Genomic DNA, 26,308 nt, shown 5'->3' on the forward strand with positions numbered 1-26,308 from the left:
CTGCTAATCAAAATAACGGACAACGTTACCCTGTGCCTTTTAGCTGGCAGGAATCATCTAGGGTAAAGAAGTGAATTTAGTGAAGTCTCGACAAATGACGTGGTTCAGTTCAAGGTAATTCATACACATTTCAAAAACCATAATCGTCATGACTATCAATTGCAACAGTTACTTGCAGTGTTGAGGAGTTGTAGGAGTTTAAAAATGATAATCATTTTGCTTGACACACCATTTATTGCATTCTTATTATGTACACATCCATTTTGAATGTTAAACATCCAGAATTAGGATGAGTATCTTCAACCAAAGCTATAAATACAATAACGTTTCAAACAGGATATTCTATGAAAATGATATCAAAATGAAATCATATTAGGAAATAAATCAGAGCAAAGGGAACCAAGGCTGATCCTAGACAATACATTAAACAAAACAGAAAAAACATCTGGTAAGTGGTAGGATACAAATTATATTGCTGCAGTGTCTTCAGATCTGATGCTCATGTTGTGTAAATCACACTTGTATTAATTCTCCCACTGTTGTTTGTCCTTACATTTTCACCATGTTCTGACCAAATTATAATTTTTTTCTTCCCACAAATGGTGAATGAATATCCACGCCATTAGTTTAGCAGGACAAAGTGAGCTGTGGCTGCCATGCAGACATTAGTCCTCGTGTGTGTGTGTGTGTGTGTGTGTGTGTTGATGTCCAGTAACATTAATAAGCATTAGTAGGGATTAATACCTGCTTTAAAGCTCAGCTCATCCGCCTCCTGCCCAGTGTAATCATACAACGCTCTAACTCGTACACCTTCTACCTTCTCCTCTTCCTTCTCTAACCCATTAGCAGCGATGACCTTTTTGGGGAGGTCTTCGTCAGACCAGTCTGATGAGTAGTCTTTAACCCCTCTGTTGACAAGAAAGGGGAAAAAAAGGGCAGAAGGTTAGTATACCATGGCAAAAAAAGCAAAACAAATCTATTACTTTGTGTAGTCCTACAAGGATGGTATGAAGAGAACAACGAACGTGTCATTTTATCTTCCAAACTATACATGGAGGCTGCAACCAGAAATCAAACAAAATGTCTTGTGACGCAGGGCCATGTATTCTCATATCACTGTAGCAATAACTTTAACCAACAGAGGGTGGTAGCGACCACAGGTTTTCCCCACCAACAAGTTCTATGAAAGGTGACACATTAAATCAATATGCCTTCATTTGATCTCCGTGCTCACACGCCAAGTTAGAGCGAAACCGCATGAACATCTACTGTGACTGGTGTATGCATGTTTAATTGAATACAGAGGTTAAATTCAAAACGCATGAAAACAGGCACAGACACAATGCCTCTGACTCAGCACGAGTACAAACACTAATTAGAGGCCGCAGCTCTCTGAGGATACAGGAAGTTAGTAACCGTGGTCCCCCATGGAGTTAAGAACACAAGACAAATACAGCAGCAGAAGCCAAACAGTTTTTGGAAAAAGCTGGAATAATTGGAGTTTAAACACCTTAGAGGTATACGTCTTTGGAGCTAACCAACAGGAAGTTAACATAAGAATAACAATGTCATCCTTTTGTTTATGTTATTAGAAAAAAACTTGGCCTCAAGTACCAATGTTAATTCTTTATTACAAATGAAAAATAAAGTACTCCTCAAACATCCATTGTCCCGTGGGAACAGTGAGTCAGAATAACAAGATACTGTACTCCCCAACTATTATTCCCAGTCTTTCCTGCTCCATTCACAAGGCAACTATTGTATTATAGAAGAGGAAAGACACACACTGACATTGTTTAGTACCTGTCCGAAAGCTGAGAAGACAATTCATCAATAGTGGTGTGGTCGGACAAAGAGTAATCTCTAGCTCTACATTTGAACAACTCATTTGGTACAGAAGCTACAGTGACGGTGCAGGGAGAGCAGGGCGGATAGGTCATGTGCAGGTCACAGAGTTACCTGGTGGTCTCTTGAGGGGTCTGGGGTGCCTCCTCGCTTGAAGGGACAATGTTGGTCAGGGTGACCACGTCCTCCGCCCGGCTGTTCCTCGCCTTCTGGTTGGAGATGGAGCGGTTTGACTCAGGGGACCATTCCTGGACAAATGTTTATATATATATATGAGACTTTAAAAAGGATGGAACTATTTTATGTTTTCTATCCATCACCAGCTGGTAACATATCATTTTCTCACACATACAGAGGCTTCTTCTAAACAGTATAGTTTATATTGAACACCACCGAGTGAAATATCTATTGTATTCATCTGGCCTAGTGTGTTTTTATTTTATCAACGCAGTCAAAACCACACCCAAACACCACAAAAGAACAGCCACCTCACAGACCTGTAATCTAAACCAAATCGCCATACAAATGAAAAGTGGAGAGAAAAAAAATAAAAAATAAAACAGTCAACTGAAGATACAGTTTCGCCAGTCACATGTTGATGCATCATCTTTGGGATGATACTAAATAACCAGAGTGCTTTTGAAGCCTTGTGCCTAGTTCTGGATCCACTACAGAGAGCTATGCTGCTCCCCAGCCAGGACAAAGGGGCCCCTGTGTCTGGGGAAACCAGTGGGAATGCCAAAAGATTCCTAAGGCGACAGAGGAGAGCTGCCTCATTCTCACTCTCCACAAGCGTCACAGTGGCTTTGCCTGGGACTGTAAACCAATGCCGGTTTCCAGATCAACATGATCCTGCGTGCCAGCCAGCTATCGCCAGCTTTAAATTAATCATTATGAAGTAGAGGATTTTTTTGGTTCACAGTAGCTGGAATTTTCCACAAAATAGAAGAAAAAGAATTGCCTCCTGCATGTGCAGTAGAATGAAGGTGGTGACCGAGGAGCAGTTTTAAATGGCCAGTTTTTAGGAACCTTGGGCAGTGTGTGGGGTGGTCAGAGCAGGCTTTAGCTCTGAGAACGCACTACAGCATTCCAGAACCAACTCAGGTCCACACGTCACACAAGGGCCCATTCAGCGTCACCCCAATTTGGAATTTACCAACAGTTCAAGCAAGAGCTCAATACGGCTCTATGGGGAAGATTTCTTATTTATATGAACAGTGAACACCTTTTACAACATCTCTTTACCAGATAATTTGGGTTTCATATATACTATTAGATAAATCAGTAAACGCAGGCAACATATTTATTATAAGCTTACAGTACGCAATTTGTATCGTAACTCACGGTCGCTCAAAGTCAATAGACAATTTGTTTACAAAAAAAGGTTAGACAGACAATGTTCTTTACCTCAAACTGTGGCCAGTTCATGCTCATGCCAGGTCCATGGGTGTTTCTCCACCACCTCAGGTCTTCGCTGTCATTGGCTGCAGTGATGGTCTGGCCCAGGTCACGGTACAGGACCTTGAATCTAAGGGACAAATTCCTCTGTTCATCACTGGAGTCACATTACCCACACTTAACACAATACTGTGGTCAGTGAGCAAATCAAAAATCAAATCAAATGTATTTGTCACATTCAGATGGTTCAACACGTGTGCGGATGCAAAGCGCAATTATCTAATGTGAACATCTTGGGTATAAATATACAGGATAACAGGGGTATGTGGAACAAATGAGGGCACACGTTTCCAAAAACATTTAATTATAGGAACATTTAAAAAAAACACTTTGTACCATTTAAAAAATATAAAAAAATTAAAAAAAGGGGGGAGGATTATGCTGAGCTCCACAAATGAAACTGAAATCACAGTAACATTTTTATTGTAATGTGTGACTGAGGGTGTTTTTGTTGTGGGATTGGTGGACTTTATCCAGTCAAACCCATAGATCAACCCTAAATTTACTAGGTTCGCCTCAATCTCTGGTAATACCAAGCTATAAGAATGTGGCTAAATTCCAGTGAATATTTGCTCAGCCGGAAGGCCAGACCAACCATCAACAGTTCCATGGTCACCTGGCCCTTGTCTAAATAGAGTAAGGACCTGTTATGAAAGACTGGTAGTTAATGGACAAGACCAGCAGTAGAACATTCCCTCCTTGTGTACACATACTGTTGAACAGAAACGTAGGCTAATTCTACGAAATAGTTGCACAATTAGATTCCCATGTTCAAAGTTTACTGTTCAATCTTGTGCAATTTATGCAACTGTAAAACATGACTAATGTCTCATACCTGAAAGCGGCAAAGAATGTCCAGCGCCAAACTCAAGATGAGGAAGATTGATTTTGAAGAAATATTTTTGTGAACCAAGATACGTTTGTTAAATATAAATAGACGTGTCCAGAAAAAAATAAAAAATAAAATGATGACCTCACTCAAGATATTTCACAGTTGACTACAAGGGTAGAGGTACTAGTCAGCAGAAGGTGTGATTGTCATACCCATCCTTGCTGGAGAGGTCCAAATGTTTGTGAATGTCCAGCAGGACCTCCTTGAAGAAGCACAGCCTGTTCTTCTCGGCCTCCTGGGTGATCTCAAACACCTGCTCCATGTCCTCCATGTAGCGTGGGTTACAGCGATTCAGCTCCTCCAAAGCCTTCTCGTAGCGCTCCTTTGCCTGCAGTTAAAAACCAGACACACAGCCAACTATACATCTGGCTTCAGACACAGATCACAGCGTCGCCATCTTAACATGCAAAACCCCCCCCAAAAATGGGAGAAATTGGTAAAAACGCATTAGCCATATACATTTATATATTTTATCCTGTTATACCATTTGAAAGAATTCCTTTCAGATGCCAGGAAGCACTTGGCTTTGGTGTAGCTAATGTTGTTCGGGCATGTTGGTAATCAGAGAAAGAGTCCCTGAGCAAACAGAGATCCGTTATGGGGTGTAGACTCAAGAGATTAGCTGTGGGCAAGTAAACCGACAAATCCAGTGTTTCAGGATATACTGTATATATTACAAACTATCCCTACATTTTAAATTAGGTGGAACTCTGCTTGTAGGAAAGCTTTGATTGCCAACTCCACTTCAATGGGACCTTATGGTGCACTTCCTATATCTCATTATAGTTTAGACATGGTGGAAGACTAACAACAGCCTCTACAGAGACAGCCAGTCAAAAAAAAACAGCTCCCAGTCTTTCTGCTTGTCACTGCAAGGCTGCCACCTGACAAGCCTCATCATGCCAAACAGTTATGTTTTTAAAAAAAGGCACGTCGGTATGTGCTTCCCCACCCACAATTTCACACTAGACGACAGTCTGCCTCTAGACAGCACACCAACTAAAACAAAGCTTTGTAACGGCACTGAACCAATTCCACTGACACAGCCGCTATATAGACTGGACGGTCCCATTAGCTGGACCTATAAGGCTGGTACAAATAACATATTGAATGCTCAAGAGGTTGGCTTGTTACTTGTGTTCATGGGTTAACAGTAGAATTAAAAAAAAGGTTCAGGATTCCAGCTAAAGTACCGCATGTAAGAAAAAAAATAAAAAATGACCTCAAGTCTCTTGACTAAAATAAATGTTATGGAACCTGATAAGACTACCAAGCTGAACACTTATTGTTCACATATGTGGAGTTTCAGTACCTTCTCTGCTTCCTGGTTGCATTTCTCAACACGGTCTGTAAATTTGCGGACCTCTTCCTGTGACTTGGTGGGGTCAGCCTTGGCATGGGTCTCGCGAGTCAAAGCAGTCTTCTCCTCTTTACGGGCCTGCTGGTAACTCTTCTTAGACGACTCCACCTTGGACAGAGGAATTCCTCTGTTTACTATCACCACCAACCACACATCCACTGTATTTGGTACAAGTCATTCCCTAGGCTCTAGACCTCAGCTGAATCTGCTAATTAATGGTGTGGCTGTTGAACAAAAATCGAGGAGACCAAATTACTTGGTGTTACCTCAGATGGCAAACGGTCATTGTCAAAACATATAGATTCTATGGTTGTAAAGATGGGGCAAGGTCTGTCAATAATAAAAATAATAAATAAAAATGCTTTTCACACCACACTCCAAAAAGCAAGTCCTGCAGGCTCTAGTTTTGTCTTACGCTGATTATTGTCCAGTCGTGTTCAAGTGCTGCAAAGAAAGCCTTAGTTAAGCTGCAGCTGGCCCAGAACAGAGTGAGACGTCTTGCTCTTCATTGTAATCAGAGGGATAATATAAATATAGTCTCTTGGCTAAGAGTTGAGGCAAGCCTGTTTATAGAAAGAAGTCACGCAGTCAGTGTTGAAAATTCCTAATTGTTTGCATATTCAACTAACACACAGCTCTGACACACAAATTCTAAGCGTACAGTATTATATAGGGCCATTATTGCATGGAACTCCCATCGCGTAAATGAACGGCAATCCTGGTTTCAGAAAACAGATAAAGCAACACCTCACGGCACAACGCCTCTCCCCTATTTGACCTAGATAGTTTATGTGAATGTATTGATACACTTACATGACCAAAAGTATATGGACACCTGCTTGTCAAACATCTCATTCTAAATCATGTGTCTTAATATGGAGTTGGTCCCCCATTTGCTGCTACAACAGCCTCCACTCTGCTGAGAAGGTTTTCCACTAGATGTTGGAACATTGCAGCGGGGACTTGCTTCCATTTAGCCACAAGAGCATTAGTGAGGCCGGGCACTGATGTTGAGCGAATTGGCCTGACTCGCAGTCGGCGTTCCGATTCATCCCAAAGGTGTTCAATGGAGTTGATGTCAGGGCTCTGTGCAGGCCAGAGCCCTGACACCAATCTCGACAAACCATTTCTGTATGGACCTTGCTTTGTACATGGGGCCATTGTCATGCTGAAACAGGAAAGGGCCTTTGGGCACAGAATCGTCTAGAATGTCACTGTATGCTGTAGCGTTAAGATTTCCCTTCACTGGAACTAAGGGGCCTAGCCCAAACCATGAAAAACAGCCCTAGACCATTATTCCTCCTCCATTAAACGATACAGTTGGCACTCTGCATTGGGGCAGGTAGCGTTCTCCTGGCATCCGTCAAACTCAGATTCATCCGTCGGACTGCCAGATGGTAAAGCGTGATTCATCACTCCAGAGAACGCATTTCCACTGCTCCAGAGTCCAATGGCAGTGAGTTTTACACAACTCCAGCCGACACCTGGCATTGCGCATGGTGATCACAAGCTGCTCGGCCATGGAAACCCATTTCATGAAGCTCCCGATAAACAGTTATTGTGCTGATGTTGCTTCGAGAGGTAGATTGGAACTCGGTAGTGAGTGTTGCAACCGAGGACAGACCATTTTTACGTGCTGCAGCACTCGGCTGTCCCGTTCCGTGAGCTTGTGGGGCCTGCCTCTTCGCGGCTGAGCCATTTCCACTTCACAATAACAGCACTTACAGTTGACCGGGGCAACTCTGGCAGGGCAAACAATTGACAAACTGACTTGTTGGAAAGGTGGCATCCTATGACAGTACCATGTTGAAAGTCAATGAGCTCTTCAGTAAGGCCATTCTACTGCCAATGTTTGTCTATGGAGATTGCATGGCTGTGTGCTCGATTTTATACACCTGGGTTTGGACGAAATAGCCAAATGTACTAATTTCAACAGGTGTCCACATACACTATATATACACACACACACAAAAGTATGTAGGCTGTGTGCCATTTTAAAATGGATGAGAATGTTCTTGTCAATTCATTTTTTAATTTTATTTTTTACATTTTCAGTCATTTAGCTGATGCTCTTATGCAGAGTGCATACATTTTTCATACTGGTCTCCTGTGGGAATCGAACCCACAACTCTGCCATTGCAAGATCCATGTTCTATCAACTGAGCCACACGGGACAAGCAACATTAATGTTCTGTATTATGTCATATTTGGTGTGGACCCCAGGAAGAGTAGCTTCTGCTTTCGCAACAGCTGATGGGGATCCTAATAAAATACCAGATCAAAACACAATAGGTACAACTAATCTATTATTGGTCATTCAGGGTTGATTATGTATGAAGATTAAACTGGTTAAAAAAAGCAAATTGAGTAGAGCAACACTCACGTCTTTCAGTTTCCGAACCCAGGGTTTTTGTGCCTTGCGGAAACCTTCCTCTGCATCCTTTGTCTCCCGGAACCCTCCGATCATCTGCTTGTGGAAGGCATCTTTCTGCCAGTTACGGACCTTGTCGCTATCCTCCACAGCCAGGTGCTCCTTCAGCTCCATGTGGATCTCACTCAGCCTATCAGCTGCATTCATGAAGGCATGCCACGCCTTCTCCAGGGTGCCATACTGAGGCCCTTCAGGTGGAGAGAAGCCACAGGGTTAACGGACACGTTTCACTCCAATAACACATGGCTCCAAGTCATTCAATGAGAATCAAGTCATTATCCAACCAGTAAAATTACCTACACTACTGGTCAAAAGTTTTAGAACACCTACTCATTCAAGGTTTTTTTCTTTATTTTTTACTATTTTCTACATTGTAAAATAATAGTTAGGACATCAAAACTATTAAATAACACAAATCACGTAGTAACCAAAAAAATTCAAAGTAAAGATATTTTCTATTAAGGTGACTCAAGTAAAAGTCACCCAGTAAAATTGTACTTTAGTAAAAGTCTAAAAGTATTTGGTTTAAAATATACTTAAGTATCAAAAGTAAAAATATCAAATTCCTTATATTAAGCAAACCAGATGGCACAACCATCTTGTTTTTTTATTTATTTACAGAAAACCAGGGGCTCACTCAAACATTCAGACATCATATACAAACGAAGCATGTGTGTTTAGTGAGTCCGCCAGACCAGAGGCTGTAGGGATGTTCTGTTGATAAGTGAATTGGACTTTTCCTGTCCTGCAAAGCATTCACAATATAACTACTTTTGGGTGTCAAGGAAAATGGGGTAAAAACATTTATTTTTTTTACTAAAAAGTCCCCCCACTACCAGGCCAACTCACCTTTCTCCACCACGCCCCTCCACTTCTTGGCCCAGTCACTCAGCTGCTGGGAATAGCCCTTCTCAATCTTGGCCCGCTCCGCGAAGCAGCTGACTAGCTCGTTGCACAGCTTGTGTCCATCGTCGATACGCTTCACCGTCCTCTTGTAGTGCCCCGGCTAAATAAAAATGGACATATACTTGAGTAAGAAAGATCTGCTAAATAGGGAGAAAGTTGTGGAAATATGGCCATTGACTTGTGGTTTAGAAAAATGTACCAGTTAGAGAGAAGACTGGGAAAATTTGACAAGCCAAAGTTGACCTCTGAATACAGAGAGCACATGAACATCTGGACAGTCATCCAGAGTGGCCTTGGGTTGCAGTAAATGTCAGACTTAAACAGATGTCAATGCCTCGGCTTATTTTGTTGACTGCTGCAGAGGATATGTAGTACATATCTATGAAGCCATTTAAAATGAGATGAAATTTTAACAAGTTTGTACCTGTCAACATAGCACACAAAAATCAGACGGATTAGTTTGCTGGTTAAATGGGAATGCCACAGGCCAGAGAGAGATTTGTACATCGTTACAACACTGTATATATAGATATGACATTTGTAATGTCTTTATTCTTTTGAAACTTCTGTATGTTAAATGTTTACTGTTAATTTTTGTTTATCATCTACCTCACTTGCTTTGGCAATGTTAACATATGTTTCCCATGCCAATAAAGCCCCTTGAATTGAGAGACATATTACATCACATAATCAACCACTGGACCCTTTAATGCATAGAGCACTGCATAGAGTGACTACTGCTGCTAGGTTTCCCTCAGAGCAAGTAATAACTTGATGAGGTGGGGCAAAAGAGGAGCTAAATGGGGGGAGGAACCTCTAGCCAGGGCATGGAAATGTATAATCAGCAGGGACTCATTATGTGTGTTGCCCATGCAAACGATGGAAGGCTGCCTGAGGGGGCAGTCCCGTGGTAGTCCTACTTCCACACTTAGATTGGTTCAGCTCCACAGGGTTGGCAGCCCTGAGGGTGTAGGTTGAAGTTGTCGAGCTTACCTCCCAGAAGCTTTCGCAGCTCCCGGCGTCTCGCAGGTCTCCATTGGAAGACATCTCGGGGTCGCCTTTACAGCACAGAATGATGGCGGCTATCTGTTACAACCCGAGGAGAGAACATGTAAAAGACTGTCGACGGACATAGTTATGTGCAAACCACTCAAACTTCTGGGAGTCAAATTCTAGAGAAATGCAGGAAAATTGCCAACAGCAGCAACTACTATGTCATCACAAGGGAAAAGTAAATTGCTGCCCTACTTGGCAAGCATCCATATGGTTAATACCAGAGCAGTGGCTGGGCAGAATTTCTCGTTTCCCCCCTTCTTTTCACCCTAACCCTGCTAACCTTCATGTATTTTCTGATGAAGCAGTCCACTGGCATTAAGCCACATCCTTAGTCTGTAGAGAAGGCCCCATAGCTTCTCCTCACAGAGCTAATGAGTCTACCCTAAAGGTGTAATCCAGTAATCCCGTAGGGTGAGGGGAGAGAAAGGAGCAGGTCTCACCTCTGAGTGTCTGTCTCTGTCAGAGGATTGAGCCGAGGCAGACTAGTTTTAGCCAGGCCGGGGTTGCATGAGATAGATAAATTATGCCCAGTCATTGAGGTTACCACCACACTTAGTCAGCCATATTAATAGCAGGTCTTATCTAATGCCAACCAAAGTTGCTGATGTGTTTTTCAAGAGCGAAAACTCTGACACATCCACATTCCTTGAGCTCTTGTACTCGCATATGCTTGAAAGTAACACTTGTTGCATGGTCAATTGACCAAATAATTTAATATTGAATTAAAAAAAAAAAAAAAAAGTCAATCTAGATACATTTTTAAAATTCCCACCTCAAAAAAAATGAACCGTGTACAGAGTTCACACTTCCCTATACATCCACTTCCTGGTCCCGTTCCTGATTGTATTAGCTAGTGGTGCCAAGGTCGAACTGCTTCCTTTGGCAGACAACAACTTGGAAGAAAGACTGGGGATTCTGGGGACATTCATTACCAAAGCTATACGGTGTGACTTTGCACCGCTAAACACACCAGCCGCCTCCCTATCAAGTCTGAAAACCCACAATTGAAATGAAAAATGAATAAAAAGTAACTTTGCAAAAGGATTTGGCCACAAACGCCGAACAAAAATATAAAACGCAACACTAAACAATCTGTGGCATTGTGTTGTGTGACAACTGCACATTTTAGACTGGCCTCATTGTTCCCAGCACAAGGAGCACCTGTGCAATGCGGTTTAAAATCAGCTTCTTGATATGCCACACCTGGTCAGGTGAATGAATTATCTGGGAAAGGAGAAAATGCTCACTAACAGGGATGTAAACAAATTTCTGCACAACATGAGAGAATTAAGCTTCTTGTGCTTATGGAACATTTCTGGGATCTTTTATTTCAGCTCATGAAACCAACACTTAACGTCGCAATGCATGGGGCAAAATGGTGGTTACACCACATACTAACTGATTTTCTGATCCATGACCCTACCTTTTTTTGAAAGGCATCTGTGACCAGATGCATATCTGTATTCCCAGTCATGCGAAATCCATAGATTAGGGCCTAATTAAATTGATTTCAATTGACTGATTCCCTTATATGAACTGCAACTCTGTAAAACATTTTAAAATTGTTGCATGTTGCGTTTATATTTTTGTCAGTTGGTCAAATTTCTGCTCTGCTAGAGCTGCCCCGGTCAACTAAGTACTGTTATTGTGAAGTGGAAACGTCTAGGCGCAAAAGGCTCAGCCATGAAGTGGTAGGCCACACAAGCTCACAGAACGGGACCCGCTGTCCGTCCTCAGTTGCAACACTCATTTCCAATCTGCCTCTGGGAACAACATCAGCACAATAGCTGTTCGTCGGAAGCTTCATGAAACGTGTTCTCTGGAGTAATGATTCACGCTTCACCATCTGGCAGTCTGACGGACGGATCTGTGTTAGGCGGATGCCAGGAGAAAGCTACATGCATAGTGCCAACTGTGAAGTTTGGTGGAGGAATATTGGTCTGGGGCCATTTTTCATGGTTCGGGTTAGGCCCGATGCAGTATACAAGGGCATTCTAGATGATTCTGTGCCCACTCTTGTTTCTGCATGACAATGTCCACATTAACAAAGAGAGGTCCATTCAGAAATGGTTTGTCGAGATTGGTGTGGAAGAACTCGACTGGCCTGCACACAAAGCCCTGACCTCAATCCCATCGAACACCTTTGGGAGGAACTGGAACGCCGACTGCGAGCCAGGCCTAGTCGCCCAACATCAGTGCCCGATCTCACTAATGCTCGTGGCTGAATGGAAGCAAGTCCCCACAGCAATGTTCCAGCAACTAGCGGAAAGGCTTCCCAGCAGAGTGGAGGCTGTTGTAGCAGAAAAGGGGGGGGACCAACTCCATATTAATGCCCATGATATTGGAATGAGATGTTCGACGAGCAGGTCATGTACTGTACATGGGCTACACCATTATTCTGAGAATTTATATCGGTAATGGACCTACAAATATGATAGACAACCACAATTCCATCCAGTTTTATTCAAGTCATATCGTACGTAGAAGAAAATCACGACAGCTGAAGGAAACCGGAAGTCTTGGTGTAATTTTATCAAGGCCGAATCACGTCACCCCGCTCCTCCGCTCTCTCCACTGGCTTCCAGTTGAAGCTCGCATCCGCTACAAGACCATGGTGATTGCCTACGGAGCTGTGAAGGGAACGGCACCTCCATACCTTCAGGCTCTGATCAGGCCCTACACCCAAACAAGGGCACTGCGTTCATCCACCACTGGCCTGCTGGCCCCCCTACCTCTGAGGAAGCACAGTTCCCGCTCAGCCCAGTCAAAACTGTTCGCTGCTCTGGCACCCCAATGGTGGACCAAGCTTCCTCACGACGCCAGGACAGCGGAGTCAATCACCACCTTCTGGAGACACCTGAAACCCCACCTCTTTCAGGAATACCTAGGATAGGATAAAGTAATCCTTCTAACCCCCCCCCCCCCCCCCTTAAAAGATTTAGATGCACTATTGTAAAGTGGTTGTTCCACTGGATATCATAAGGTGAATGCACCATTTTGTAAGTCGCTCTGGATAAGAGCGTCTGCTAAATGACTTAAATGTAAATGTAGGTATCTTTTGGTTATCACTATGGCAACAGCATCCAGGAACAATAAAAGCACAATATTTACATCTTGCAGTTAAATGAGAAAATAAGGAACAGGAATAAAACAAATGTTATATTAATTATGCCAGAAATGGCAGTGGAAACACCTTTATGTGCAAATATTGATATAATAGCCATCATATCGAAATACATTTTGAGTCAAGCGTTGATATGGTGTTTGGTTCTCCCACTATGACTCAGGAAACCATGAAGTTTATTAAGAGATTAAATAAATGCACCTCACCATAATAAAGCGCTGCTCTACAATCAGGGCAGGTCCTAGTTGTTGCACCTGGACTACTGTTCTGTCATGGTCAGGTGCCACAAAGAGGGACTAAGGAAAAATGCAATTGGCTCAGAACTGGACTGCACGGCTAGCCCTTGGATGTACACAGAGCTAACAATAGTATGCATGACAATCTCTCCTGGCTCAAAGTGGAGGGGAGACTGACTTCGTCACTACTTGTATTTGTGAGGTATTGACATGTTGATTGCGCCGAGCTGTCTGTTTGAACTACTGGCACACAGCTCAACCACCCATGCATACCCCACAAGACATGCTACAAGAGGTCTCTTCACAGTCCCCAAGTCCAGAACAGACTATGGGAGGCACACAGCACTACATAGAGCCATGACTACATGGAACTCTATTCCACATCAAGTAACTCATGCAGTAAATCAAGTAACCCCAGCAGTAAAATTAGATTTAAAAAGGCAGATAAAAATACACCTTATGGAACAGCGGGGACTGTTGCTTCAAACAGACACATGCACACACAATAACATACACGTAAACATGGATTTTGTGTTGTAGATATGTGGTAGTAGAGTAGGAGCCTGAGGGTATACTTAATGTGCTGTGACTGTATTGTAACATTTAAAAACGTTACAACTGCCTTAATGTTGCTGGACCCCAGCAAGGAGTAGCTGCTGCCTTGGCAGGAACTAATGGAGATCCTTAACAAATACATGGCAGTGAAAGCACACGGTGATGAGCTTGATGAGCTGCTTTCCAATAAATATTGAGGCTCTTATTCTGGTGACATGACCAATGCTTGACAAGTAAAAATATTCTTATCCATAAAAATCAAATCCGTAGACTAGCCAACCTGCACTGTATCTGCAAGCTAGAACGCAGGTGCCAAGATTTTTTATTCGGTACATATTATTCAGATTTTTTATTCGGTACATGAAAACATAAGCTTAAGAGTACATTGTGTGCACTTCACACACTGACTTTAATCTTCAACAAGTCCATTTGGTGTAAATATACCACTGGCTGGAAAAAACATTTTCTTTATGTGGATTCTAGAATAATTCACATGGAAATGTGTCCCAATTGGATGGAAACCTAGCTAATGTTAGAATGTTACAATCGCAATTTCCTTAGAATACCCTTGGTGAGTTCTGCAGTTTAGACATTCAATATCCTTGAACTTCCTGCTGGCAAGGAGAGGGGTGGTGCTGTGGAATGTATGCTAGCAGGAGAGGCATTTCCCACCAATACGCCAAAACAGGAAAATGAGAGGCTCACTTCAGCAAGGCCTGCTAATTGAAAAGTCAATATCTCGGACCCATCTCAGAGTGGAAGAGTTGGGTGGTGTGGGGATGCAGCACGACAACAGTGATTGAGGCCCGGGGTCAAGTAATATAACCCCTGAACAATGATGGAAAACAAGCAGCTCGTAAGGAGGGGTCAAGTGAGTCAACCACCAATAATCTCCATTCAATAACCAGCTGATGGCATAAATAAGACATTTCAGCAGCTTGAGTAATCTAGGTCACATTGGATTCAACACACTGATACAAATTCAGTGCCTGGAGGGGCCAAAGGCTCAGATTCAATAGATACTAATATGAAATGTTTTTCTGCAGATGCCATACATTTACGGAATCTAGGGATATTATAGTGTCCTTTAGCGGGGGGTGTATATTGAAATCACAAGGGTAAGAGCAGAAAGCAGAGCAGCCACCTATAGAGTACAAATTATTCATACTACAAAAGATTAAGTCTGTAAACATGACAGGCTGCAGAATCACACACTGGTATCTGGGTCTATTTGCATGTAGCCTTTACTCAGAGATAACATGCTCAATCTTTAGCATTTCTTGACCCTATAAATTACATTTAAAAAAGTAATGTTGAAAAACAATACTCAAAAATAGCAGGTGGAATGAATAAAATGAAATTCCTTGCCAGACTTCCTTTTCTATTCAATTTATATTGTGTAACAAAAATCTTGAAAGCAACCTTTCTATATTGAGGACCATAAAGAGTTTTCCTAAATGCTGTGGAAAACAAAGTATATGACAAGCATTAAGGAGGACCCCTGACACTTGAAAGAACATAAGTGAGCAACAAACTTCCACACAGGCCCTGTAGGCAGCAGACCATGTGCTCCCGAGTGGTGCAGCGGTCTAAGGCACTGCATCTCAGTGCGAGAGGCGTCACTACAGTCCCTGGTTCGAATCCAGGCTGTAACACATCCGGCCGCGATAGAGAGTCCCATAGGGCGGCGCACAGTTGGCCGAGCATCGTCCAGGTTTGGCACGGGGTAGGGAGTCATTGTAAATAAGAATTTGTTCTTAACCGACTTGCCTAGTTTGGACAACATCCCTGTGTCAGAGGATGTTTACGTTCCACCGGTCACCAACTTTGTTTAGGCAGTTCATCCAGATCACTTAGCAGAACTGGAATTTGTCTGTTTAAATCTCTGTTTAAATCCTCAGCAGGGGCATGGCTGACAGAAGACAGCAGGTCCTGTTTAACAGAGGGATTTGGGTCGAACCCGTCATGGAAAAGGGCACTAGTCGTCTCAAGTCAGAGCTGGAAACAAGTATTTGTGGGCATAGGAGGTAAACTGGATACCAAATAGCAGCACATTCAAAACCCATTATGGGTGCTTTCACCCCTCCCCCCTACCCTTAGATGTTGATTTGAGAACACGTACCATATGGAACTGGTTTACTTACATCGCTTAGACAAACATTCCAGCTAGATTAATTAAGAAAATGACCAAATCTAGAGAAAGAAACACTACCTGGAGAGTGTAAGTTCTACTGTACTTGTAGAGTACTGAAAATGGCTCTTCTCGAAATGTTACTCATGCTGACAGAGTAAGAGAATGAACACAGGCTCATGTTTTCTTCCAAAATTGGGTCAGATTAACAAGAAGCCAAGAGCTCATAAGCCACACTGGAAACTTGCAGTCAATCTGATTAAATGTATACGAGCAGCATGTGTAGCTATTATTTTCACTGAAAACGCAGTTCAAAGTCTGAGCAAGCATAGAATGTTCTGCAAATAATTTCCTTGTCGGATTTCTGCAACAGTGCAGTCAGAAAGTATTCAGACATCTTGACTTTTCCACATTGTTACGTTATAGCCAATTTCTAAAATGTATTAAATACATGTTTCCCCCCTCAAATCTACACACAATACCCCATAATGACTAAGCAAATAAATAATATTTTTTAAGTTTATAAAAAAAAAAAAAGTATTCAGACCCTTTACTCAGTACTTTATAAAACGTACCTTTGGCAGCGACGTGGAGCATTGCTGCACAGCTATTTACAGGTCTCTCCAGAGATGTTAGATCGGGTTCAAATCCGGGCTCTGGCTGGGCCACTCATGGACATTCAGAGACTTGTCCCAAAGCCACTTCTGGGTTGTCTTGGCTGTGTGCTTAAGGTCATTGTCCTGTTGGAAGGTGAACCGTCGCCCCAGTCTGAGGTCCTGAACGCTCTGGAGCAGGTTTTCATCAAGGATCTCTCTCTGTACTTTGCTCCGTTCATCTTTGCCTCGACCCTGACTAGTCTCCCAGTCCCTGCCGCTGAAAAACATCCCAAAAGCATCATGCTGCCACCACCATGCTTCACCGTAGGTATGGTGCCAGGTTTCCTCCAGACGTGACGCTTGGCATTCAGGCCAAAGCATTCAATCTTGGTTTCATTAGACCAGAGAATCTTGTTTCTTTAGGTGCCTTTGACTGAGGAGTGGCTTCTGTCTAGTGAGTCTACCATAAGGGCCTGATTGGTGGAGTGTTGCAGAGATGGTTGTCCTTCTGGAAGGTTCTACCAATTCAACAGATGAGCTCTGTCAGAGTGACCATCGGGTTCTTGGTCACCTCCCTGAACAAGGCCCTTCTCCCCCAATTGCTCAGTTTGGCCAGGCAGCCAGCTCTAGGAAGAGTCTTGGTGGTTCCAAACTTCTTCCATTTAAGAATGATGGAGGCCACTGTGTTCTTGGGGGCCTTAAATGCCTCAACACAATCCTGTCTCAGAGCTTTACGGACAACACCTTCGACCTCATGGCTTTTGCTATGACAGGCACTGTCAACTGTGTGACTTCATATAGACAGGTGTGTGCCTTTCCATGTCCAATCAATTGAATTTACCACAGGTGGACTCCAATCAAGTTGTAGAAACATCCCAAGGATGATCAACGGAAACCGGAGGCACCTGAGCTCAATTTCAAGTCTCATAGCAAAGTGTCTGAATACTTACGGAAATAAGGTACCGTAATTTCCGGACTATAAGCCGCTACTTTTTTCCCACGCTTTGAACCTTGCGGCTTAAACAATGACGCGGCTAATATAGTCATTTTGTCACCCTCATCATGGCAAAGACACGGAGAAATGCATATGATGCAGCTTTCAAGTTGAAGGCGATTGATCTGGCTGTAGGAAAAGGAAATAGAGCTTCTGCACGGGAGCTTGGTCTTAATGAGTCGATGATAAGACGTTGGAAACAGCAGCGTGAGGAATTGACTCAGTGCAAAAAGACAACTAAAGCTTACTGCCATTTTTTGTTACAAGCCGTGTTTCGTTAAAGCCTATTTATTTTTGTTACAAGCCGTGTTTCGTTAAAGCCTGTGTAAAGTTCATTTGTTTCAATGTACCGGTAGGCACCTGCAGCTTAGACATGTGCGGCTTATTTATGTTCAAAATAATATATATTTTTTTAATTCAGTGGGTGTGGCTTATATTCAGGTGCGCTTAATAGTCCGGAAATTACGGTAATTTATTATTTTAAATAAATTAGCAAAGATGTCACCAATTTTTTTTTTTCTTCGCTTTGTCATTATGGGGTATTGTGTGTAGATTGATGAGGAAAATGTGTTATTTAATACATTTTAGAACAAGACTGTCATGTGGCAGCCCTTTCTGGGTATAGATCGTGGCATCCACCTCTCTCCTACACCCAGGTTCTGTTTTCTCAGGTTGTACATTCCTGGAGGAGACTCTCTCCCCTGGTCATGCAGAAAGAGACACACAGAGAACAAAGGATTTCACAAGGCGAACTCCTATATCCCCAAAATGGGAATTTGATACAAAATGCCCACTTGTGAGAAGGTGGGAATGGTCCGTGGACACTTGAGGGACGGGTATGACGAGTGTGTTTCATTTGGTGACCTCAGAGAGGACAGGAAACATATAACTGTCTCTCTGAATATCTACATTTATCAATTATGGGGTTTGCATCCAATTCTTGTATAAAATGAATGAGTAAAGATGAAACTGTGTGAAATGATGTAATGTTAAACCTTTAAACTTGAACTTTTAATGTGAAAGAATACAATTCTTTCACATGAACAAAGTCATTGGCCCACCCCCGTGAGCACAGACATGATCTGGCGTCATTGACCCACTTTTTTTATTGCTACGAATAAAAACCCCTCCTGAGGAAATCCTCTTCAGACCACGCATACCTCTGTGTAAGCTGAGGTGGCACAGGTTTGAGTACCAAGACTAAGCAAACCCAAAGCGTGAGCTGTGATTGCGAATAGTTATTGAATTCCTAACCATACCACGTGGAGCATTGGCTACACGGCTGGAAATGGTTCAACTGAGACTATCGATCCCTACAGAATAAGAGCAAGTTTTAGATACTAATTACCAGGGGTGGTTCTGGGGAGGGGGCAGTGCCCCGTGACAACAATTTTGGACCCCCTTGTGGCCCCCCTAAATGTGGAGTATGAAATAATTTACACAACAAATTTTTGCTATCGTTCTTTTTTTTTTTACATCCGTTATTCGACAGTGGCAACGCGGAACACTAATGATTATGAACATGGTCTTTTGCCTGCTAATGCCTGCAATGCAGTGAAGAAAACAATATGACAACAATAACGTCTAATGTAACTGGCCCCTCTAAAAGTACAACTGGCCCCAGCTTGGCCCCCCCAGTTGAAATGGTCTAGAACTGCCACTGCTAATTACTAGTCCGCAGCTAGAAATTATGTAAACCTGGGATTGCAAATGCCGACAACCTCCGAAACATCTATTCTATGAGAACATATCTGAATGGTACACTGAAGTATCCATTCTAACCATGAAAGACTTTGATCTTCAGGGAAGCAGAGAGAGACGATAAACTGACTCTCCAACAGAAGGACTGATGATTCCAACAGAGATCACAACGACACACTGGGCGTAAATATATATTGATTGCAATTATTCCCAAATGAGTGAGCGTTCATGTGCAAAGGATTAGCATATCAATTAATATAATTATGAACTGTGAAGTGACTCCTTTTGTCTTTCCCGCCCACACCCAATTCCCTTTGTCCACCAAGCAGTCATATCATCTTAGCCCACTAGGGAACCTCCCCTATCATTTCCTTGTAACCATATCTACTGTGTTTGTTAACGCATTTCTGTGATTATTTAGTTAATCATTTATTTACTAAGACAATTGGTGTATGGATGATTCATAGTAAAGGCTGGGTTCGTGCAGATAACCAACAATTTATGACGTTTGGAATGACACTAACGTGAGGTAAAGAATAATTAATTAGACGACTAATTGATCAGATATTAAAATATCTCAAGAGTTATTAGGAAAATTATAACTTAGAAATCTGAAGATTTTCCTTGGTGCCCCGACTTCCTAGTTAATTACATTTCCATGATTAGTGTAATCACGTAATTATTATTACAGAGAATTGATATCGATTTGATAAACAGTCTTCACTTTAATGATGCCAAAGACACGAGAGCTGTAACGTAACAAAATGTGGAAAAGGGGTCTGAATACTATCCGAATGCACTGTGCAACTCCTAAATATAGAGCAGTCGTGCACTGAACACAAGGTGATACTCCCACAGAATTTCACAAAGCAAACAGTTGCGTTGCTACACAGCAAAGCAAACACTAGTGCTGCATAGTACGGAAGAATTAAAATGTATGGCATGTAAGAACTCACCAGATAATATTAATGATTGATTGCTATCGATAGTGACTGAGTAACACCTTTTTTGCAGAGAAAGACTTCACACATTCTAATTATCAGATTAGAGGCCAGGCATTCTTATGTGAATTATGGTATAGAAGTCGACCGATTAATCGGCATGGACGATTAATTTGGGCCGATTTCAAGTTTTCTTAACAATCGGTAATCAGCATTTTTGGATGGCGATTATGGCCGATTATATTGCAATCCACGAGGATTGCTAGCAAGCATTAAACTTATCTTATAATAAACAGTAAATCCTCACATAATCACTAGTTAACTACACATGGTTGATGATATTACTAGTTTAACTAGCTTGTCCTGCGTTGCATATAATCAATGCGGTGCCTGTTCATTTATCATCGAATCACAGCCTACTTCCCCAAATGGGTGACGATTTAACAACAACATTCGCAAAAAAAGCACAATCGTTGCACCAACATATTGGCTTTCTTTGGTCCTCCAATTATCGGTATCGGAATTTTTTATTCAAAAATAAACAAATATTTATTAAAAAAATGAAAAAAAGAACTTTTTTTTTTTTTAAAAGACAAGAAAATAGGTCAACCTCTAGTATGGTAGAGAGGAAGACTGAGGGAGATGACGACAGAAACCTCATAGCAATATCCCCAAAGGTCAGACAAACCACCCAATCTAAAAATTCAGTCAGAGCAAAAAAAAATGTTAACAAAAAAATGCATTATCCACAAATTGCATAGGAATGGAACCCAAAGAGGACTTACCCAAGATTAACTTAAATGAGATGGGATGAGGTCAAAGATGAGATCCCTGTCGAGGAACTCAGCTTTCTCTGTGGTACTGGAAGAAAGAAGAAGTGTGTGACAGGGAGAAATGGAGTATAGAGGAGCACAGCATGAGCAGTGGAGAAGAACCACTCACGGTCAGAATATGACTGAGGCTGGTAGTCAGATGGTTATAATAAGTCCTGGCTCCAAAAAGGTGGCAGATTCTGAATTAGAGAGTGAAATGCCACACACAGAAGTATTGGATAACCAGTCATGGGTGTGCTGGAAAACTACTCAGTGTGGTGGTCTTGGGAAGAGACCCTCAAACTATGGAAGGTCATGAACACATCTAAAATAACCTGCTAAGAATCAAATAAAGAGAAGGAATCCATTTGAACATCATTCAAAATGTTGGAACTTCAGCCCCAATGTTAAGTTACCAACCCTGGGCGGGGGGGGGGGCTTAGACAAGGTTACTTACAGATGAAGTCAAATAAAATGGAGCAGAAGTTCGGTTCCCTTTTTTTTTTAACTGGTCGAATGGCTATTTTTACCTTAGGTGAGAAATTATACGAACGAGAATCACTTGCTTTCAAATATATTTATTGAATAATTTAGTCCAGGCCTTTTTGTACGCAAGTGAAAAATCTTACATTTAATAAAAAAATATTGTCCTTTGCAGTTGTAAATCAAACAAATACAGGTGAACACTAAACATTCTGAATTTCAACTAGGGGTTGGAACAAATTATTTGAATAACTGATGGCAGTAGTAACTACTGTAGCTACCTAGCCAGCTAACCTCTCTGATTCAGATGGGTTGGGTTATATGCGGAAGACACATTTCAGTTGAATACATTCAATTGGACAACTGACTAAGTATCCCCCTTTCCCTAACCTCTGTAGCTAGCCAGCAAGCAACGCTAAAAGGGATTGCAAACAGGTTAGCATAACTCTAGCCCCCCCAAAAATATGTTTTTCTAAATATTAGCTAGCCGAATAGCATAAAGCCAGCAAACGCGTTCCTCAGACGCTAGGAACGTATTTCCGCAAAATACGTAACGAAAGGTGCCTCTCGGTCCCAAAACTCGAGTTTCCTGGAGACTTGTGGGAGGAGTGCTGATGACATCGCCCACTGTATTAGCTTTTGGTAGCCTGATTCCGTCCAGACTGAGGAGAAATCCGCAAACAACGCATCCCAGACCAACTCCTGAAGTGGTCAGCCAGATCTGAACACAATCAGACCACAAAGCAAATTGTGCATCTAGACCAGTCTTTTCAATGTGATCTTTGAATTCTGATAGCAGAAGGTGCATGTAAGTGTCAAGTGTAGACACGACCAAAGAAACTGAAAGCGGGTGACATCTCCCCCCCAAGGCATATTAGATATTGCTTCGCTACATCAGGCTAACATTAATCACGCTTCTCTCACTTGCTGTAGCATACAGCCACTTAACAGAACCGAGACATCCTCCCTGTCAACAAACTGCATTTCCTCTACCTAAATTAAAGCATTCCAGATATCCATACATTTATTGCAAGTTACTTTGAGTTGATAGACATGTTTGGGGCACGCAAACTGGGATCCAACCACTCAAACTGGTTTGCACTCAAGGATGCTAATACTAAACCAAACCCACGGTTCTAGGTAGCCCATCAGAAATGGAGTAAATTAGTTGAACAAGCCCATCCCTTAGAATGAACAGACCCAGAGGGCCCTCCACTGAAGCACGACTTCAGTGATCAGGCATGTCAGTCACTGACAACTGAAGTCATGGATTATTTCAATGAGTGACAAAGCTTAATTACATAAACTGGCAGGCTAATGGATCTGGATAGCAGTTTACCCAAATGTTTTGGTTTTTGTCCTAGCACTATACAGCCAATTCAAATAGCCAACTCATTACCAAGCTTTGATTATTTGTAATCAGCTATGTAGTGCTAAGGCTAAAAACCAAATATGCACCCGGGGGGGGGGGGGCCAGGACAGATTTTTGTAAAACTCTGGATAGGACAGTGGTGCAAAGTGTTCTCCACTGTCACCAACTGATACAGGAATGTTTACAAATTAATGTTGTTAACACAGTTCCTGAGGTGAATCTCAAACTCTTATTAGATTAATTGTTTGAAAGATTAAAGAACATTTTAGTGGCTGGTCAGTTGCACACGCAAGAATATAACTAAAATGCCACTTCAATTCTAGTGCGACATCCCGAATTCAAGCCCAATGGTTTGCACTGCTGCAAATCTTCCATGGAGCACTTACCCCAGTAAAAGGATCCACTGTTTGGCCACAGCACAGCTCCATGTACCCTACCCTAGAGGGCCAAGTGAGCCTCAAATCCCAGTGTTGGTAATGTGAAACAAAGACGTGTTTGTTCCACAACCATTGTCCAATAACTACTTAGAACAAAGGAATAAATTTTTTTTTAAAAGCATACAGTCGTCTGCTCTGTGCTAAAATCTCTGAGGTGTCCATAATCAAAACAGGTTGCCTACAACAATGAAAAAAAGAAAAGCAGCAGTACTGAGGCCCTCAACGACTGGCTTTGAATATCTCTGTACTTTAGTTTCAAGGACTGTAAGCGGGAATAATCTAAAAGTGTAGGAAGGAGTTAAAAGCAATGTCAACTATCAATGGACAGCGGCTCCCGAGGGGCGCAGCGTCTAACAGGCTGACTACAATATTCGCGTCACGTGCACGAGCGTTGCAAAATAAATTCCCAAAATCTATATTATTCAATTATTGCGGCAACGATCGTCTGCGTTGTCAAGGGCTAAAATAGAAGTCAGTTCTATTTCTGATGCAGATCGTGTTGCAAGTCCTGCCTCTCCCATCTCCTCATTGGTTTATAGAAGCAGGTACCCACGTGCCATCTCCTCATTGGTTATACCCACGTGGGTGACTGAAAGACGAATGAGGTCAGTGGCGGAAATGCACCTAATTTATGAAAGTTGCTGATCGCAATATAAAGTCAAGAGAAGAAAAATCCTGGAAGGAGGAGAGATGACTAGAAATGATTCGGTTGACCATTTTATGTGTGGATTAATTGGTGAGTAGAGGACCTTGTGCATTTCAGGTAAAATAACTCAATGTTTATATCCCAGGACAAATTAGCTAGCAACAGCAAGCTAGCTAAATAGGCCAAATTAGCTAGCAAGTGCAAGCTAGCTAGCTTGCCATATGTTTAATGCTTTTCGACCTGTCCCCAAATTAATATAATTGGTTCAGAGTTTGTTTTTATATTTTAACCTGCGTGTCATGATCACGTTCGGTGTGGGGGGGACAAAATAAATGTATGCACGATGGCGTGCGCGTGCAGCCGGTTTGGGTTCCGTGTAAGGCATTGCTCAGTGCTAGAGGCGTCACTACAGAACCTGGTTTGATTCCAGGCTGTATCACAACCGGCTGTGATTGGAAGTCCAATAGGGTGGCGCACAATTGGCCCAGCGTTGCCCGGGTTTGGCAGGGGTAGGCCGCCATTGTAAATAAGAATTTGTTCTTAACTGACTTGCTCAGTTAAATAAATAAATAAAAGTACAGTTAATACTGGCCTACACAAAACAAGGCAAAGGAAAGGCCGTTTCAGCCTTATTTTAGCTACTTGCAGATGGCCTGAATCTCTCATTTCTAAACCACAGTTCTCATGGTGCAGGATATTCTCAATGCCAGCTTTCCTGGCTCAAGATAGAACAGCAGGAAGGGTTATTTAAGTAATGAGAAAGCTTGGCAGCAAGTGTGAGACCACAACGGGCTACATTAGACACACAGGGTCTAATGCAGTGTGCCATAAAGTTAGGCAAGGGCATTGTCTCAAGGTGATGTGTCATACATTAACATACTGTGCCATGCCCAGGCCAGTGTTACCCAAACCAGTCCTCAAAGAATGGCTGGGGGTCCCAGGATAAAAAGGGTGGGGTTGTTCTCATATTGCAACAGAAAAATGCATATTCAATAGGAGGTTCCTCAACTTATCCTGTGTAACTTACCCTATGGATATTGGCAGTTCTGCTCAACAATACATCTAATTGCCATATTGTTGATCTATTGAAAAAGATGGAGCAAATACTTTGTCTGTCAGTTGACCTACAACGTTTATTAATCCCAATTTCACTTTACAGTTTTACAAACAGTCAAATAGTGAATGCTTGCCAACATAGCTTACTGTCGAATAGCAGTAGCATAATAGTTTATCCATTGAAGAGGAGTGGACTACACTAGCCCAAGGATAAATGGATTGTTCCACGGCCTTGTCCCCCCCCTCCCAAATACACATCGAAGACTATTTAAAATCACATGTGAATAAAACAATGTAATAATGTACCATGAGAAAGTCACCCATCAACACAATTCACGATGTATGTTTGATCTTACATTCATGGAGTCGTAGTTGCGCCTATGGTTTAGCCTAGCCTGGGTGATATCTCTAGGTCATTATCGACACAATGTAACTTCTGTTCACGGCAACAATGGAACAAACGTAAACACGAGTCGAAATTGTAACAAAACTGTAACAATTTGGCGACCATAATAGAATAGAACATGTCTACTTTGTTTCTAGCCAGTTTGCGACCTACCTGTTGCAGCTTCAAATCCTTCGTCACTCGGCGGTCGAGAAGTTTACCAACTCCGGAGCGAAAATTCCCAAAGCAATCCCTTGATCAAACCAAATAGGCGAGAGATGCAAACAGTATTATTCTCTTCATAACCGAGAGTGCATCAACAATTTCGCTCAAGAACCTTCCCGAAGAAAGCGAAGGCCATCGTAGATACCACTCTGCCATTGCAACGAAGTTATAATTATTCGATATCCTGCCCCTTCAAATTGACGAGGTAGGCCTAATATAATCAGCGGTAAATTGGTTAAATGTACTTTAGTCAGAAACAGTACAACAGAAGCCCCAAACCTTGTGCTATCCGGCGGGCACGTAGGTACCAAAAGCAATCCTCCCGGTTGTTCTGGAGAGGTCTCCAACGCTGTGTAATTAGACGCGGTGGCGAACCACAATATCCATTCATCCAATTACATGCGTTAACCCTTTACTGACTAGAGACGAGTCTGTAGCTCACAGTGATAATTATGGTCAGGCCATGTGAATCAAACCTTTTTCATTAACTGTCACTCAACACATATGCTACAAGTCTACTTGACATAACATAAGTGTCTGTGGAATACATATATTTTATTGATTTATGCCAAACACTTGTTGCTCGGTCAACTACCTTATTCAATTACTTGTGAACAGCACCATCTCTAGGCCATCAGGTAAATCACACAATATTATTATTTTGTC

The 26,308-nt window shown here is 42.2% G+C and overlaps 1 protein-coding gene across 5 annotated transcripts in view; it reads right to left on the bottom strand.

Annotated features, from left to right (window-relative positions):
• The window catches only part of LOC106561943 (protein kinase C and casein kinase II substrate protein 3), a 28,116-nt gene extending 2,023 nt beyond the window's left edge, over positions 1–26,093 (bottom strand). The window contains exons 1-11 of one of the 5 annotated variants that reach the window (XM_045689018.2): positions 25,922–26,087; positions 25,592–25,670; positions 21,012–21,087; positions 9,886–9,978; positions 8,836–8,992; positions 7,939–8,174; positions 5,508–5,663; positions 4,348–4,523; positions 3,253–3,373; positions 1,960–2,093; positions 745–908 (exon numbers count right to left, since the gene is read on the bottom strand). In XM_045689018.2, the coding sequence (XP_045544974.1) occupies positions 745–908; positions 1,960–2,093; positions 3,253–3,373; positions 4,348–4,523; positions 5,508–5,663; positions 7,939–8,174; positions 8,836–8,992; positions 9,886–9,939 (1,198 nt within the window). In that variant the 5' untranslated portion in view covers positions 9,940–9,978; positions 21,012–21,087; positions 25,592–25,670; positions 25,922–26,087. Of the gene's footprint in view, positions 1–744; positions 909–1,959; positions 2,094–3,252; positions 3,374–4,347; positions 4,524–5,507; positions 5,664–7,938; positions 8,175–8,835; positions 8,993–9,885; positions 9,979–21,011; positions 21,088–25,591 lie in introns of all 5 variants that reach the window. The other 4 variants (XM_045689021.2, XM_045689020.2, XM_045689017.2 and 1 more) reach the window with 4 other exon arrangements.
• Between the last annotated feature and the right edge of the window lie 215 nt (positions 26,094–26,308).

This window comes from Salmo salar, chromosome 11, assembly GCF_965601325.2.
Source record: "Salmo salar chromosome 11, fSalSal1, whole genome shotgun sequence".
Classification (NCBI taxonomy): Eukaryota; Metazoa; Chordata; class Actinopteri; order Salmoniformes; family Salmonidae; genus Salmo; species Salmo salar.